Here is a 16,158-nt window from a genome sequence, read left to right on the forward strand (position 1 = left end):
GAACAGTACATATAATTTAAAATGTGTCATATATGTTATAAAATATATTATAAATAATTAGTTTTTTATAGTAATGAACATGTATAAGAAATGTTGAGATGATTTCTCTAACATAAGATCCTGGGGGGAAGTGAGGCTATCACACCTGTCTTCTAGGATTTCACCTTCACAGACTCAGCCATTTAGATGTTGTTTTAGCTCTGCTACTACTCCCTCCATCAAATCCTGCCTTCTAGTTGGGAAGCTGACCTCCATATTGGCTACCTCACACTGTTAAACTGCCTGCTTTCTGACATCATTCTCCCACCAACCTACCACACCTGCTGGAATCTTGGGGTTTCCATGGAGCTGATTATAAACAAACCTGGATCATCTCAAGCGACCAGTGACCAGTGATCTTCATCCTGGACACACGTGCTCTTGGCTTCAGTCACTGAGACATCATCTAGTATCTTCTCCTCGTCTCTTATATCTACAGTTGTTGTTTCCTCTTCTTCTCTGACCATGTCTGGTAAGGAAAGAAACTTTTTAAAGATTTTCATTAGATTTTTTTTGCCCCTAAATGTAATACAGACTTAAAATAGCATGAAATAATGGGGGAAAGTGTCAAACTTAGAAATCTGGAGACCTAATTTCAGTTTTGACTTTGACATTTACTAGCTGTGTGACTTTGGACAAGTCATTGACTCTCCAAGAAAATCTGTTTTTTGCTCATCTACATTAGGATGGCAGATTACTTCTCTCTGGTCCCTTTCTTTTCCAATATTGAGTTTTAAAGGGCACCAATGTAGAAAATGAAATCAGAGGTATCTTGAAAGTGCTTCAACAGAAACAGAGAAAACAAGGTGATGTAGGAAACTGGCAGTATATGTTGAGATGTATCATCTGTAGTGGCCTCCCTCCACTAATGTTTCAAATCAACTATTTTTAATTTAATGATGTTCAAAAAGTACTATCCACACATTTTGGAGTGTTCTATCTAAATTAGGTGAAAAGAGAAAGTAAGGAGAGAGGATAGAGAGTACTAGGCTATTCAAAAGGAAGGAAGTTGAAGACTGTTTTCATCAGCACAGGCCAACAGGAACCAAGAGGGTAGAGAAAATATAAGAATGAAGGCAAGCATGGAGCAGCTCTCATCAAAAAGGAGCAGTTTGAGTGGAATGTTGAAGGAATCGAAGATTTTAAATTAAAGCAGAAGCATAGAATGAAATCTGCTCAGAGGAGGGCAGAACACAGTTGATTTAAGCAAATGCTTCCATGAGTAGACTAAGGACAGTGAGGCTAGATAGGGTATCACACATCAGAAACAAGGAGCTTGTTCATTTTTTCCTGTTGCCTCTGTGAAGCACAGATGACACCTTATAGTTTTTGAATGTAAACATTTTAGAAGTATGTTTTAGAAATCATGCTTCCTATAAACAAGAAACTAAAATGGTTATCTAGGAGAGTGAAGGAAACAGAATTTTCACTATTTTATGTCATTTTGATTTTTACACTATGTAGATTTTTTGCCTATTAAAAATAAAATTAAGTCTTTTTAAAAAATGTTATCTCCTCACTTGAATCAGGACTAACTGCTTTTGTGATAAGTAAGTTCCAAGTCAAGACTGCTTTCTATCTTTAATTATATTCTTCCTAACACAGAGAGCACACTAATAAACACCCATTATCTGCTTTTAGTTATTAGCTATTCTAAGAAGGAAAAATCAAGCCCCACAACTTTAATTCCACATTTATCTAGTAAAATTTTGTGGATAAATCTAATAAAATTTTGGGTTTTCCTAAATTAAAAAAATTAAATTAAATTCTAGCCATGATGGTTTTTCTGGGCTTTGGGGACATTTTCCTGGATGTTGAAGATTATGATGTAGGTTTTAAGATAAATATTAAAACCTTCATGATACTTGTTAAGTGTTCTTTTCTCTTATGTGATTATATTAATTGAAATATATATATTTCTACCAGGCTTGATACCTGTTACTCGCTGGCTAATATTCAGACAGCTATGAAAGAGCACAATAATGGAATTCCTTTATACTTAGAATCTTGCTCTCTGCTTTCCCTCAGTTTTTACTGAAATATTTTTCTACAAAAATTGTAGCCACCTGTACTTGCACATTTATTGCATTTTGCTGCTGTTTATGCAACTTTTTACTGATATTTTCTTCTCTGTCTGAATGTACTGTCTAGGATTCATTCAAAATCACCTTCTACTGTGGGCTGTTTTTTGTTAGTAGTACTCACTGACATACAGTAGGCAATATTCACTTTCATAGTTTTGCACATATGATACAGAACTCCATTTAATAGTAAACTTATGCTTAATGCTTGCTCCATACATACCCCAGTTTCTATTAGTATCTCCATATTTCTTTTTTAGTTTTGTGATATGTTTTTCATAATTTTTCTCATTATCTTTCCAGAACTTATATTTTCCTCTACATAAATCATATGTAATATCACTTTTATCCATGTATGAATTATTACTGTCATTATTGTTACTATATAACCACTTTATAGAAGAATAACCTAAAGCTCACAGAGTTTAAATAACTTTTTTCTCTCAAAAAGCACTTTTTGAGAGACTCACTCTCAGGTAGTTATTTTGAGGGAGGATCAGAAACCTGGCTTGAAGAGGGTAAGAATGGCCCCTTCAATTTACCAACTGGACTTAGCTATACATGAACTCTGGGTAAGAGCATGTGAACTGCACAAGCAAAATGAGACACTGAGGATTACAATGGGAGCAGCTGTGCTATTTTCCAATGGACCAAAAAAAAAGGGTGGGGGGGGGGCCCATATGAAAAGTTCTATTTCTCCTGGTATTGGGCAGTGTAATGCTCAGAACAGAGTCCTGGCAAGGAACTCAGGATACTTAGGGTCCTGTAACCTGGTAATGACACTAACATAATGGAAGAACTCGAACAAGCCCATCTGACCTCTCTAAGCCTCAGTTTCCTCACTTGCAAAACAAGATTATTAGAAGTTCTTGAGGGACCTCCCAGTTCTAAAATGCTTCAATTCTAGGAAATAGCACAGGAGAAGACACTAATGCAGGCTCATAGGGAAGAAGGGCAGGGAGAAGGTTGCTTCTAGCCTAGAGAACCTTTAGGAACCCCTCTCCTGGGTCTTCTGCACATCTGCCCAAGCTGGGAGCATGGGCAGTGAGTACTGAAGGATACCAAACTGCTCCAGCACTGAGAACCAGCAGAAAGGCACTGATTCTTGCTATGTCTAGTGAGTTGATGTTACAGTCTTCCTGATAGCAGCAACTTTAAGGTAATGCTGCTACTCTGACAGAGAATTTTCAACCTCACTGATTTTTTTTCCCTACAGAAAATTTCCAAAATCCATCTTTACTTGGAACTTCACATTCTCTGCAGTTCCCTGTTCCTGTGGTGAGCCATGCAGCTTCTTCCTTAACAGGAAGAGGCTGCGATTTCTCCAGAGTCTCTGCTCCCACTGCCAGTTCAACATGGCTGCCGCCATCAGCCTCTGGCACCTCTTTCCAGCCACTCATGGGGACTGCCAACCTTTACCAACATTCCAGCACAACTATGTTGTCTGCAGTTACCAGCCAGCGCCAGATCTCCACTTCAGTCGGAGACTTCACTATGACTGTCACTAACCAGAACAGAGCCATGTGCACGGCAACGCAGTATGCTCAGACTTCGTATGCCAATTACATGGTCCCTGTGTATCCATCACTTCCTGGCAGGCTTGTTCAGGGAATACCAAACCAGATGCTAAATCAGGGACATAGTCTGTCACATCCTTACCAGCAAGGGAGCCAGATATATTATTACAATCAAGGCACAATGGGGACTCTGCGATCTGGAGAACTTGTCCCCTGCTGGCAATCCTATGGCTCTGTGACAGATAGAGGAAGTAGGGCCTCTGCCCCTCAACCAGAAATGACGGTACTACAGGAGATTCAGCCCGCAGGTACCCAACCACCAGTCTCCACATCTGGAATCTACTACTACGTGTCTACTCAAACCATCACAGAAACACGTTTTCAAGGTGAGTGCAAACAGCAAGTATGGAGAGGAATAAGGTCAGCATTCAAAAGAAAGGTCAAATAGGTAGAGTTCAAGTCCTGAGACTTTAATAACCACCACTCTCTCTCAGTGCTCTTCATTTTCAGACCTAATAGAGGTGGGAAGGCAGGACACTGTGACGGCCATCTATGCCACATGCTCACACAGCGTGCCACGGGATACCATGCTTTTCATGGCCCTAGCTCATCAGTCCCCCTGCACACTCCCACATGGAAAGGAACTCCCTTTTCCTGATCTAGTCCTGATTTTTGGAAGGCATTTCACTTATTGTGCTAGTATCAGTTTAACTTTCCCTCACTTTCTTAATTGACACCAGGATTTAAGACCTTTTGTTCTGGGATCTTGTCCAAAACAAGCAGGCTATGAATCTGTCCTTGCTTATATATTTCATGAGGAAGAACTCCATTCTCTCTCTTAGTCTATGGGGTGAGGTTTTCTTAACTTCTCAGGAAAGAAGATAGGATTATTGAAGACTACATATAAGACTGCTAGGCCTTGTAAAACATTTCATATTTTAAAAATCACTTTTACCTTTTACTTGACTTATAAAAGTCCTATGAAGTACAAAGGAAACCAAGCAAAGTGACATCAAATGATCAGCAGTAAGAACTAGAACAGCTGCTTCCTCTATCTCCTAGCACAGGGTGCTGCCCATGACTCTTAAGAACTAGTAGAAAAGTCTTGTCCATGTTGAGCAGTGCATGGTTTCTGTGTTGCATCTAGAAGCATCTCACTTACCAAAGACTGACTTCTTCCTTGTTCCTTTGTAGTGATGGAGACATCCCGGGGTTTGCAGCCTCCAATCCAGGTATTTTGTCTGCCACAACATCCACACAGCCAGACACCTGAGAATAACCCACCACCTGAGGTTGGGGGCATTTCAGTGAGAGCTTCAGTCCAGAGTTCTGGTAATCCCTCGGCACTTCCTCCAGCTAAAAATCAGGAACAAACACAGAATAACAATTTGGAGGATAGTAAAAACAAGCTTTTGAAGCCTCTGGATGCCTCCCAGATCACAGTAGAAAACCAAGATGATGTACTACTGCCTATACACATCCCTGATACTCACCATCTCCTGGACTGCACTGATCCCCTCAACCGAGAGAAGCAGCCTCGTTCTGAAAACATTGATCTGGGGAAGAACAGCCTGAGCCTTGAGGACCAAGGCACACTTGTAAATGAGAATGACTCGAACAGCAGTTTTGCAAACATTGCTGACCAGGCAGGAGACAGTCACCTTCATCCGTTCTTCAGTTCCTTGAAAAACTTTATTCAGTCCAAAGGTCCCAAGGTGAGCAAAACCCAAGATACCACAGCCACCGAATTAAACCAGGTGCAGAAAAGGTCATGTACAAAAAAGAGGTCTTCTGGTCAAGCAATGAAGAACAGTCATGAAGCCTCTGAGCCTCTCAGTGGTGCTCCCGAGGCACCGGAGGGAGACATGAATATCTGCAATGTTGCAGATGGTGATGAGGCTCCTGCGAACAAGTCCAAGCGTTCTAGACGCAAATCTCCAATAACTGCACCAAGGAGGACCAGAAAAACTAGGAGCTGTGCACAGAAGACCACAAGAACCAGGAAAAGGAACTCCAAGAAAGCTGAAGAGGGTGAGCAGTCTGGAAACAAAGTCAAAGCACAAAAAAAGCCAACCATTCCCCGGATGAAGCAGAAGAAAGATGAACCTGAGCTCAGCCAAGAGAACTTTGAAACACCTCTAAGCAGGCTAGGCATGCACATGCTGGAGTCTGTGCAGGTTTTTCATGCACTGGGGAAGAGGATTGATAAGAAACCTCGATTCTCTTCTTCCCAGGACTTGGGAAATTCAAGGAACCCCAAAGACCCCCAGGCACCCCTGGCCACCAAACCATGGCTGAATACTCTACATGAGGGGAAAAGACTTCAGAAACCAGATGGCAGTGTCAACAAAGAATGTCCATCTCCATCTCAGAGTGAACTGCCACCTCCTGGGAAGCTCAAATTTGTGCCTTTGCCTTTTCTGATGGAGAAAAGGTCTCCAGTTCACCGAGTTCCTCGTAGGCGACGGTCTCCGGCCTCAGACCAGCCAGCTTTGCCTTCCTCTACCCAGCCTGGCTCTACAAATGCAGCTCTGTCTACTGCAGTCGGTTCATCCCAGCAAGCTCCTCCATCTTTAACAGATCCTGCCTGCTCATCTCTGGGTCCAGTCTCGACCAACTCAACCCAACGAGACCTGACCAAGTCTACCCAGCCTAGTGTCACCCAGTCCACTGCTTCTAGACCTGTACCCTACAGAACATCACTTTGCACTTCTCTCCAGCAGGAGCCCATTCCCACTGCTGTGCCCCAGAACCAGCCTCCACCCAAGCCTAAAAGCCCGTATGTAAACCAAGAGGTCTACTTCTTCATACCACGTCCATGGAGGATATCTGACATCCTTGGGCCAGAAGTGTCAGAGCCCATTACAGAAGGGCAGAGGCCAGAGCGGGAAGCTATGAAGAGGCAGGCTCAACAAGAGAGAGAGAATGCTGCCAAATACACCTCCTTGGGGAAAATACAGTTTTTCATTGAAAGGGAAAAGGAGATGGAAATTGCTGACTCCTACGGCTATATAATAATGTAAGAGATGATAGGATTGTTAGTGCCACTTTGGTTAAGAGATGCAGATAGATAGATATAAGTTTCCACATGTAGATAGATAGATATAGATAGATAAAAGTTTCTACACGTAGATAGATAGATATGTTTCCACAGGTAGATAGATATGTTTCCACAGGTAGATAGATATAGATAGATATAAGTTTCCACACACAGACAGATAGATATGTTTCCACACATAGATATAAGTTTTCACATGTAGATATACCTGTCCACACTTGTTTGGGTTGTAATTCTACAGGCAACGATGTGATTCTCAAGTATCTATTCCCTCTCTAGACTGGTAGGATTCAGAGAAGGCTGTTCAAGTCTCTCTGCCCACAAAGTCTCAAAAGTCTTTTTACCAGCACCCAGCACAGTGCTTACACAAAGAAGATGCCTAATACATATTTTCTGAATGAACATATGTTGGCACAGGGCAGCAACATCCACAAAAACACAAGGGTTGCTCTGATTCAGAAATTCCATTCTGAGTGAAATGGTCTCTGAGAAGACAGTATATATGCATTCAAAGATGTTCATACAGGAATATTCATTACTTCAATATTTTATAATATCAACAACTTATGACTTTCTTATGGACATCAGTAAGCAAAGGAGCAATGCAACCTTAAAAAAGAATGAGGTCTCCAAAGACTTTTATACGAAGACATCTGCCATACACTAAATTATAAAACAGGATGTCTAATATTATACCATTAACCTGAAATTAGTATGTCAACTATACTTCAATTAAAAATTTTGAAGTAAAAATAAAAAATAAATCCCTTCTCAAAATAAATAAGTAAATAAATATCATACCATTAAAGTACATGTATATGCTTATGTCTGCATTTTTAAAGTGTGAAAAAACAGGTTAAACGATTTCCGGTGGTATCTCTGGGTGGGGGTAAGACCGCCTTCTCCTTCATAAGCTTCTACACTGATTTTCTGCAACCAGCTTACTTTACTATTGTAAACCAAACAACTGGAACAGGGTCTGCCTCTCGAGGTTGGCAACTCACCTGCAGATGAGGTAGCCAGTCCTGTTTACACCATGGGTACAGTGGACGCCAATAAGTTTGTCTGTAAAACAGGGAATAGAGTTAAAGTCACGTTGGCACACTACCAACAAGTGATGCGCCTTTCTGGAGAGTGACATTTCTTAGTCACATAACACTACCACTACCCTGAAAAGGAGTAACTCTGAAGAGGAATGTGATTTTGTGTTTAGGAACATACTATAAAGAATTATTAATACCAAGTCAAAATTCACTCTCTGGGAAACTGTGAAGAGCCACCAGTTAGACGCAAGGGTATAGACGGGAGAAGGCCTGGTCAGGTCCAAACAGCTAAACCATACTGAGATAAACCCATCTGTCTTCCTAGAGAGTGCCCATCAGTCATTGATTTAAGTACAGGAAAAGGGAGTGGGGAAAAAACAAAACAGGCTAGAAGAAGAATGAAATTTGGTTTTGAGTGACACAAATGGGAGGTTCACTTTTGATGCTGAGTTATTAAAAAAACAGCTCCCATAGCACTCCCTTCAAGGCCCCAAGGTGCTTCCACTCCTCCTCTCACTGCCTGCTCCCTGCAGGCCACAGGCCCCTGCACCCTGGCAAGTACCCAGATGAACAGCTCTGCCGGTATTTTATGATGAAAAAGCAAGACTTGGAAATAAGTAAATCTAAGCTACACAGCAGGCAAACAGAACAAAGTCTAGAATCAAGTCTAAGATTTCTCCAAGTATGCCACAGAATTTCTTAGTCCATCATTTAAAAGCATTATAAAGAAATTAAATTTTAAAACTGTAGTTTTTTATTTACACCGGCAAAGCATAGGTCTGTGACTAGCAGGTGTCTCATAAGAAAGGACTTGTTTTTTCCTGTCTGGATTACTACCTCCCTACTTCTAATCGCTACTATTTCAATTGCTCCTCCATATGGAAGATGTTATCTTTCCTAAATGTAAACTTGGTTGGGTTACTCCGTTGCCTAAAAATCTTCATTTAGCATACAGAAATGCCCACACTCTGAGCATAGCATTTAGAACTCTTATAAACAGATATCAATCTGTGTCTCCAACTGACCTGTAATTCCACAATGATCCAAACTATGGCTTACAAGGGCCTGCATGACCCACCTCCCTCCTGCCCACTGCCAGCCTCTCTGATCCCATTTTCTACTGCTCTAAACTCAGTGCTCCCTCCCTACTCCAGCCACACTGACTTCCTTACAAGTACTAAACATGCTGAGCATAGTCGTGCCTCAGAGGCTTTGTACCACTATTCCCTCTGCTTTAGGACACTTTTCCACCACCCCTCTAATACCCAGTGGCTTGGTTCCTCATTTCCTTTTAGGCTGTCCTCAAACAACACCTTCATACGCCTTCCCTGGCCACCCAGCACACTCCCTCCCTTCTCCATCCTGTTTGGTGCTCTCCAAAGCACTTATCGTCATGACATTCCATGTACTCACTTCATTCTCTCTCCCCGGCTAGAATGCAGAGGATGGAGGAGCAAGAACTGTCCTCTGCTCCTACTTCCCACAACAGTGCCTTCAACTTAGCAGGTATCACATAAATATTTGTTGGAAGTGAACATACGAATTCCTCACCCTTTCACACTACCCCCTCACCCAGCAGAGGCTGCCTCTCCATGGCACATGTCCAAGCTCTGTGCCTTTTGTACATTTCCTGATACCTGCGCTGTTCTTTCCTCATTTTAGTGAAAGCCTCTCACCAGATACTGTCTCCTCAGTGAGGCCTTCCTCAGTCTCTCCTCTATATTCCCGTTGCACTTAATTCTTTTATTATAATTAACCCACTGTCTTTACGGTGGAAAATATGTCGTGTCCTCTTCATCTGGGAGCTGGTGTCTGTGGAGGGGCCTATCACAGAGGTGGCCAGAATGGATGATAAGCAAGGTCCCGAGACCGCTACGGCAGAGCCCCGTCAAGTTAGCACCATGGGGGCAGACGACCAACACGGGGCCAGCCTGTGCAACGACTACACCCGAGAGGGACCAAGATTTACCAATGTGCCCTCGGGCACTCTCAGGGACCTTTAGCCCTCATGGAACAGACGGGATGCCATACGGTAGTTCTAGGGAAAGGAGCCTGGAGGAGCGAGCAAGCTGGCAGCGGCTCCCTAACATCTTAAGAGGTGATGTTTCTGTAACTACAATTTATACAAATTAGAAAATTTACCTCCTCTATCCATGCCCTGCTCAAGGCTCAGCCTCCCAAGTTCTAAAGTCAAAGTGAAGGGAAGATATGTGAATGGGGCTTATGATATTTAAGAGCCAGTGCCCGCATTAAACAACAGGGTTGTAGTTTAAAAGTTAATCTTAAAACTCCTGTCTCTCTCTTTCATCCCCTAACTTCCCACTGCCATCTCTATTCTTTTTCCCCTACTCCCTGTTGATATGTATATATATACACACACACATATGAAATATTACTGTCTGTATCCAGCTCAGTAGTGTATATTTCTCAAGCTAAATTTAGAAAGATGGCCAAATGAACACTTCATGCTGTGGGCCAGTCACTTTCCAAAGACAAGAAATCTCAGTTTTAAAATATGACAAGTACAATATTCTTGCTGATAGTGAGATGCCAGAAAAGGCACATGGATCCTTAAAATTAGGAAGCTATTAAGATCTATTTGCAACAGAGTAAGGTAGACTTTAAAGCAGGTAGACTTTCTGTCTGCAGAATGACAGTAAGAGGTGGCAGTGTCCTTCCCCACATGAATCCAAAGTGGAAAAATAGCAGGAATATCTTAAATACCTATGATGAGGATGCCACTCCACTGGTCCATTTGTTTCACTTCTAGGGGTCTGTCTCACTCCAAAACTTCGCCTTTTGTTGTCTCTTTTATATACTCTAAGACCCTGAGATTCTTTATCTTTTCCTTTATGTCCCACCTCTTAACCAATACATAAAAGAACATTTTTATATTTCCCAATCAGATTTTTAAAAAATAGATGAATAAGCTAGTTCAGTTCATATCTCTCACTAAAATCACTTTACAAACTAACTTTGTGGCCATAAGAAGAAATAACACCTCACTCTATTAGCATCTGACATCTGACATTTCCACTTTAATAATATTAAACACAATAGGCCCAATGGCAAAACTATTAAAAATATTAAAAACTCCCAACCCCATTCACAATGCATACTGAAGTTCAGGTAAGAAAAAAAAAACTCACATTATCTTTATTTTCTTTCAAAAGCCCATTAACAGCATATTTGAATTTAAAAATAGTGTCATCATCAGGTACCTGATGCCCAATCGTATAACGTTTTAAGTAAGGAACAGTTTCTGGTAAGTCCTATAATGCAAAACAATGAAAATGTGTATTATTTCATCTCTAGGGAAAGAATTAAAAATGAATTAGAGGAGCCAGAATAAAACCAAGAGATTATAATAAACTTGGCATGTCAGTAATTCTGCTAAAAGAGACATTTTTTTTCCCAAAGCTGCTTCAACCTGGACGTATCACTTGCTTTTCATTAAAACTGCAGGATGGATAGTCAATAGGCATATAAAACTGCAAGCAAAGTCCATGTGAATGAATGTATATGTCACTAAAAATTACATAAATAGTTCTATCAAATATTTTACATTTCAGGGGCCACAAAGCAGCTGTGATTTAAGTAGAATAGAGTCAGAGAAGAACTTGGATTTGAATTGTGAGACAAAGCAAATTTCAGACACTGTTGAGAACTGCTATTCTTGGCGTGGGAGAGAGTAGGTACTGATAAAAGACAGAAGAGCTTAACTGAAAATCCTGTTGTTCTGAACTTAAAAGGAAAGTATCAATGTGAACTAGATGTATTTTATTTTAAAAGCAAACATAGAAACACATTTCCTAGCTCTGACCCAGCTCTGATAAAAAAGGACTCAGGAGCCTAACTGAGAAGCTCCAACTGGCCAAAGACGGGGCCTCAGTTAAGAATAATAACTGCAATGGAGTCCACAGTGATACAAATAAATAAACAAAACAAAATCCCATTGGTCACCACTGGAGGATACTAGTGAATCAGCTCATTATTTTGAAAACTGTTAAATAAAAGGAAAGAATCATGACACTACAACTGGTCAACCAAATAGATAATGAGGGGCAACTTCTCTTGATAGAAATATACCCAGCTAATAAATGAAGAAAACAACAACAGAATTCACCATTTCTCACAGCCCCGATCAAATTAATGGATGTAACTATCAATCATCAGTGACTGCTAATATCACAGAAGGACAATCACTAGGAGATATTAGTACTACTACCTCATCAGCAAAGGACTGTTACGAGGATCAACTAAGTCAGTGTACGTGCAAGTAGTTTTTACATGGCAAAGTGCTATGCAAATACTAACAAACGTTAGGTGTCATTGTCTCCCAAGGCCATGCAACTGTCAGAAGGAAAATTCTTTCCCACTGATGTGCTACATGGGCCAACAGATTATATGGGTTTCTGCATCAATAGCAAAAGGTATTAGGAATAGAAAGCACACAACTGAGAGAACTGTCTTTTCCTCTGATGCTCATACATGCTCAGGCAACTGCTTAAAATAAGTGCTAGGGACATACGAGGTATTCCTTTCTATTAGCCTACTACTACTCTTATTCCAAGCTTACTTCATTTTCAAAATATAGAACACGAAAGCTTACAGCATTTAAGCACATACAAAGCTTACTGCCAAATGTATAATTAAGGAAACCATTTGGTTCCTTCTTTGAACTATTATCCTTGAAAGAAGGCCTTTTTAGGGCAGTGAAACTATTCTGTATGTCACTGTAAGGGTAAATACTTGTCATTATATACTGGTCAAAACCCATAGAATGTACAATATGTTGAGTGACTCATAACATACACTAGGGACTTCAGTTGATAATGATAGATCAGTGCTGGTTCATTGGTTCTAACAAATGGACCACACTGTTCTGGAATATTGATGGTAAGTCTTTGTCGGGTGAAGGAGAGAGGGTATAATTGGGAGCTCTTAATGTAAGATGATATTTACTGAATTCACCTATGTAAGATGATAACTACTGAATTACTATGAACTAATACAGTATCTGAAAGGTTCTTTTCAATTAAGGGTTTTAATTGTGGCTTATTGTGAGTGAGTATATGTTAAATCAATAATCAGTCCAAGTTCTTCATTCTGTTCTTGGACTTTGTTAAAAAGATCCAAGGGGGAAAAACATTCTTCTGGAGCAAGATTCTCTTCAAAACTCTGGCAGTTGAGGTAAGAAAGAGCAGATGGGTGCTTAATATCCTTTATTTTATTACCCATTTATTCAAGCCCCGTGATGCTAACAATGAGGTGCAAAGAAAAATTTCCACTCTTCTGGAAGTTACAAACTATTGTATAATGCTTTCTTTCAGAAAGATTAGAGGAAGAAAATAAGCTCATTTCTATAATTTATTTCTGTGTTTATTGTTTCATGTTGGTCTCCCAGCCAGACAGTAAACTTCCAGGACCACATCAGTTTTGTCCCACACTGCATCTCCAGCTCCAAGGGGAGTGCCTGTAAATAGGCACTTATAAATACTTCTAGAATATTTATATATGTGAAGGGTGGATTTAATTGCTAAACATTTTTTTTATGTATTTGGCTTACTTATGTACTCTTTTCCATACTGGTATGTTTGGTTATTCAAGTGCCAGCAACATACTTTTTTATCAATTAACAGACTAGTTTTTAGAGCAGTTTCAGGTTCACAGAAAAACTGAGTGGAAAGCACAGAGAGCTTCCAGTTATACCCTCTCTCCTTCACCTGACAAAGACTTACCATCAATATTCCAGAACAGTGTGGTCCGTTTGTTAGAACCAATGAACCAGCACTGATCTATCATTATCAACTGAAGTCCCTAGTTTATGTTATGAGTCACTCAACATATTGTACATTCTGTGGGTTTTGACCAATGTATAATGACAAGTATTTACCCTTACAGTGACATACGAATAGTTTCACTGCCCTAAAAAGCACCTACAGTCCAGCAACACTTTAATATAGATTAGTATCTGGTATAGCTAGATGTCCCCCTTCCACCATTATTCTTCTTTTTCAAAAATTTCCTGGCTACTTAAGTCTATTCTTCTATATGAATTTTAGAATCAGCCTATTTGAGATGATGATAAATTTATAATTAATGCAAGAAGATTTGACAGATTTATGGTGTTGGGTCTTCTGCATGATACTGTAAAAGTTTTGAAGAGTAAATTAATTACATCAAGGCATATAATCTCTCCTGTTTCTCACAAAGTTAGAGCTGATGGATAAAATACCACCTTCAGCTATCTGAACAATAAATAATTTCAGATAACCAATTTGTGTTAAACCTTTATGAAGCCTTCCATGATTAACCTTATTACGGTTTCCCCTCCTTTGAATTCCTAGGAACTTCTCGCCACAGCAAATATTTGACATTTAACATATTCTCCTTTGTATTCCAGTGTGCTTGAGGAGAGACTGACAAGTACTGAGGCTGCTTTTACTTGGTGACTTCCATAAAACACACAGGAGACCAATGTTACATTTCACTGCCACACAGAGATATTTCATCTTCCTGACTCTACTGTATGAACAGAGGGTGCACTGGGAGTGGTTCTACAGCCCTGTTATCCCCTTTATGGTACCTTAATCCAAACATTGAATAAAACTACTTGAGTACACAGAGCCAGGAGAAGCTTTTCATAGTGAGTGTGCAAGAGACCTGGGGCCACGTGGAGGAAAGGAAACTGAAGAGTCTCCCTGTGCTTCTCTTGCTGGTGGACTTCCAGACAGGCACTGAGCAGGGACCCTCGTGGAACCTCAGGAATCCACTTTTAGAGGCCATGGAATAGGCAATTGAGGCGTTGGGACGATCACACAGAAAGGAGGAATACAGGAGCAACCCCTCAGGAACTGCAAATGCGGGTGGGGAATCCATTCATTCAACAAAAATTGTTAAGTATTTATTGTATGTCAAAAAACACTATGCTTGGGGTTGATGGATGTAAATAAGAACCACATGTTTACCTTTATGAAGCAACTAAGATTTTAAGTACAGAGATGCAAAAGAACTGACATAGCAAGTAAAAAAGGAACCCTGACCTATGAGTCACAAATTACATCAATTCCCCATACATTAAAAGTTGAGTTCTTCCACAAACAAATCCATGCTATGCTGGGCAGTTTAATTAGAGACATGAACCTCCTCTCACCTTTTTTATGTCAGTCAAATCCTTTCCCCACCTATCCCTTTCTGAGTTCAATTTTCAGAGTTTCCATGCTGAAATCATGACCGTACTGATCCAGGTTATTTTTTCGGTTGTGACAGTGGTAACAAAGGTGTCTCAATGGCATTTAGTGCATAGGGTCATAGATGCCAGGCATCTGTCCAAATTCAGAACAGTCCTACAAATGTGTCTTACCCCCTAATGACTTCTGAATGTTCTAGTCAACATTCATGTAGGTGAAAAATCTGTTCGTAAGTTAAGCCTTAGAAACAAACTTCAAGAATAAACATGAAGGCTTTTTTTTGCAGTTTTAATGTATAATCCATTTTCCAGGACAGTTGTCACCTTATCAACCAAGTGAAGACTTTGCTTTACTTGGAAATCTGCTAAGTAAGAGCTGTTCATGATTATGGAAACTCTGGCCACTTAGGCAAAATAACTCACCTACATCAGTCCTCATTTAGTTTTTTGATTTCACGGAACAAGTAACTATTTCTTTATGTCTAGCATAGTTATGGCCATTTACCTATTGAAATGTAAATATATATTACGTTATTATGAATTCCTTCATCTTATTTATTCTTTATGTTATAGTACATTGTTTTCTTTCTTTAAAATTAAGTATGGAAGTAGATTGTACTTAGATGAATTTCATTTCAGGATACCAAATGGGTATTACAAAGTATTTGCTACAAAAAAGGGAAAATGGGGTGTGACAGGGTTGAGAACCAGTGTTCTACACGGTGAATTTGGATTTCTTAAAGAATACTGCTTACCTTTTCCAAAGGAACTTTGAAGGCAATGAAATAGGTCCCTGGAATCCACTGTCCAACTGGGATATAGTCTTTCCACCTATTAATACATTTTCTTATTAGCCAAATTTTAGGTCAGCCAGTCTCTCTGCATAGAATGAAATCTCCTTGAAAATGAAAAGCAGAACCCAAAAGTAGGTCCTCTCTTCTCTCTACTCTGCATTTTACTGCTCCACCTATTCAACCCCACCCAGTATCAACCTATACTCCCCTTCTTCCTGCTTCCCCATCTCGAAAACAGACAAGGCAACAGAACAGTGCAAAGGGCTCAACAAATAAGACACATCTAAAACCAGAGGCGGCCAGAACTTCTGCATCCCCAGTAAAATCTAGCCCAATCCTGAACACTAAGGTGCCATTAATACACACATGTTGACTGAAACAGTTTAACTCTTTCACTTTACACTTTATTTTTAGTCCTAATACAACCAATGCCA

General features: G+C 40.1%; 1 protein-coding gene across 1 annotated transcript; it reads left to right on the top strand.

Annotated features, from left to right (window-relative positions):
• The first annotated feature begins 3,518 nt into the window (after window positions 1–3,518).
• On the top strand, window positions 3,519–9,741 carry LOC118933950 (uncharacterized protein C2orf78-like). Its single transcript, XM_057497541.1, has 4 exons — window positions 3,519–4,023; window positions 4,832–5,814; window positions 5,908–6,543; window positions 9,544–9,741. The coding sequence occupies exons 1-4, from the start codon at window positions 3,519–3,521 to the stop codon at window positions 9,739–9,741; spliced, it is 2,322 nt and encodes a 773-aa protein (XP_057353524.1).
• The last annotated feature ends 6,417 nt before the right edge of the window (window positions 9,742–16,158 follow it).

The sequence above is a fragment of the Manis pentadactyla genome, chromosome 2 (assembly GCF_030020395.1).
Source record: "Manis pentadactyla isolate mManPen7 chromosome 2, mManPen7.hap1, whole genome shotgun sequence".
Lineage (NCBI taxonomy): Eukaryota > Metazoa > Chordata > Mammalia > Pholidota > Manidae > Manis > Manis pentadactyla.

What these genes read in the sequence shown, in the direction of transcription:
- LOC118933950 (XM_057497541.1), top strand. Translation starts at nt 3,519, where the DNA reads ATGGGGACTGCCAACCTTTACCAACATTCCAGCACAACTATGTTGTCT. An exon ending in CACAGAAACACGTTTTCAAG is followed by an intron (nt 4,024 to 4,831) that starts GTGAGTGCAAAC and finishes GTTCCTTTGTAG; the next exon opens with TGATGGAGACATCCCGGGGT. An exon ending in GGGAAGCTATGAAGAGGCAG is followed by an intron (nt 6,544 to 9,543) that starts GCTCAACAAGAG and finishes TTCATCTGGGAG; the next exon opens with CTGGTGTCTGTGGAGGGGCC.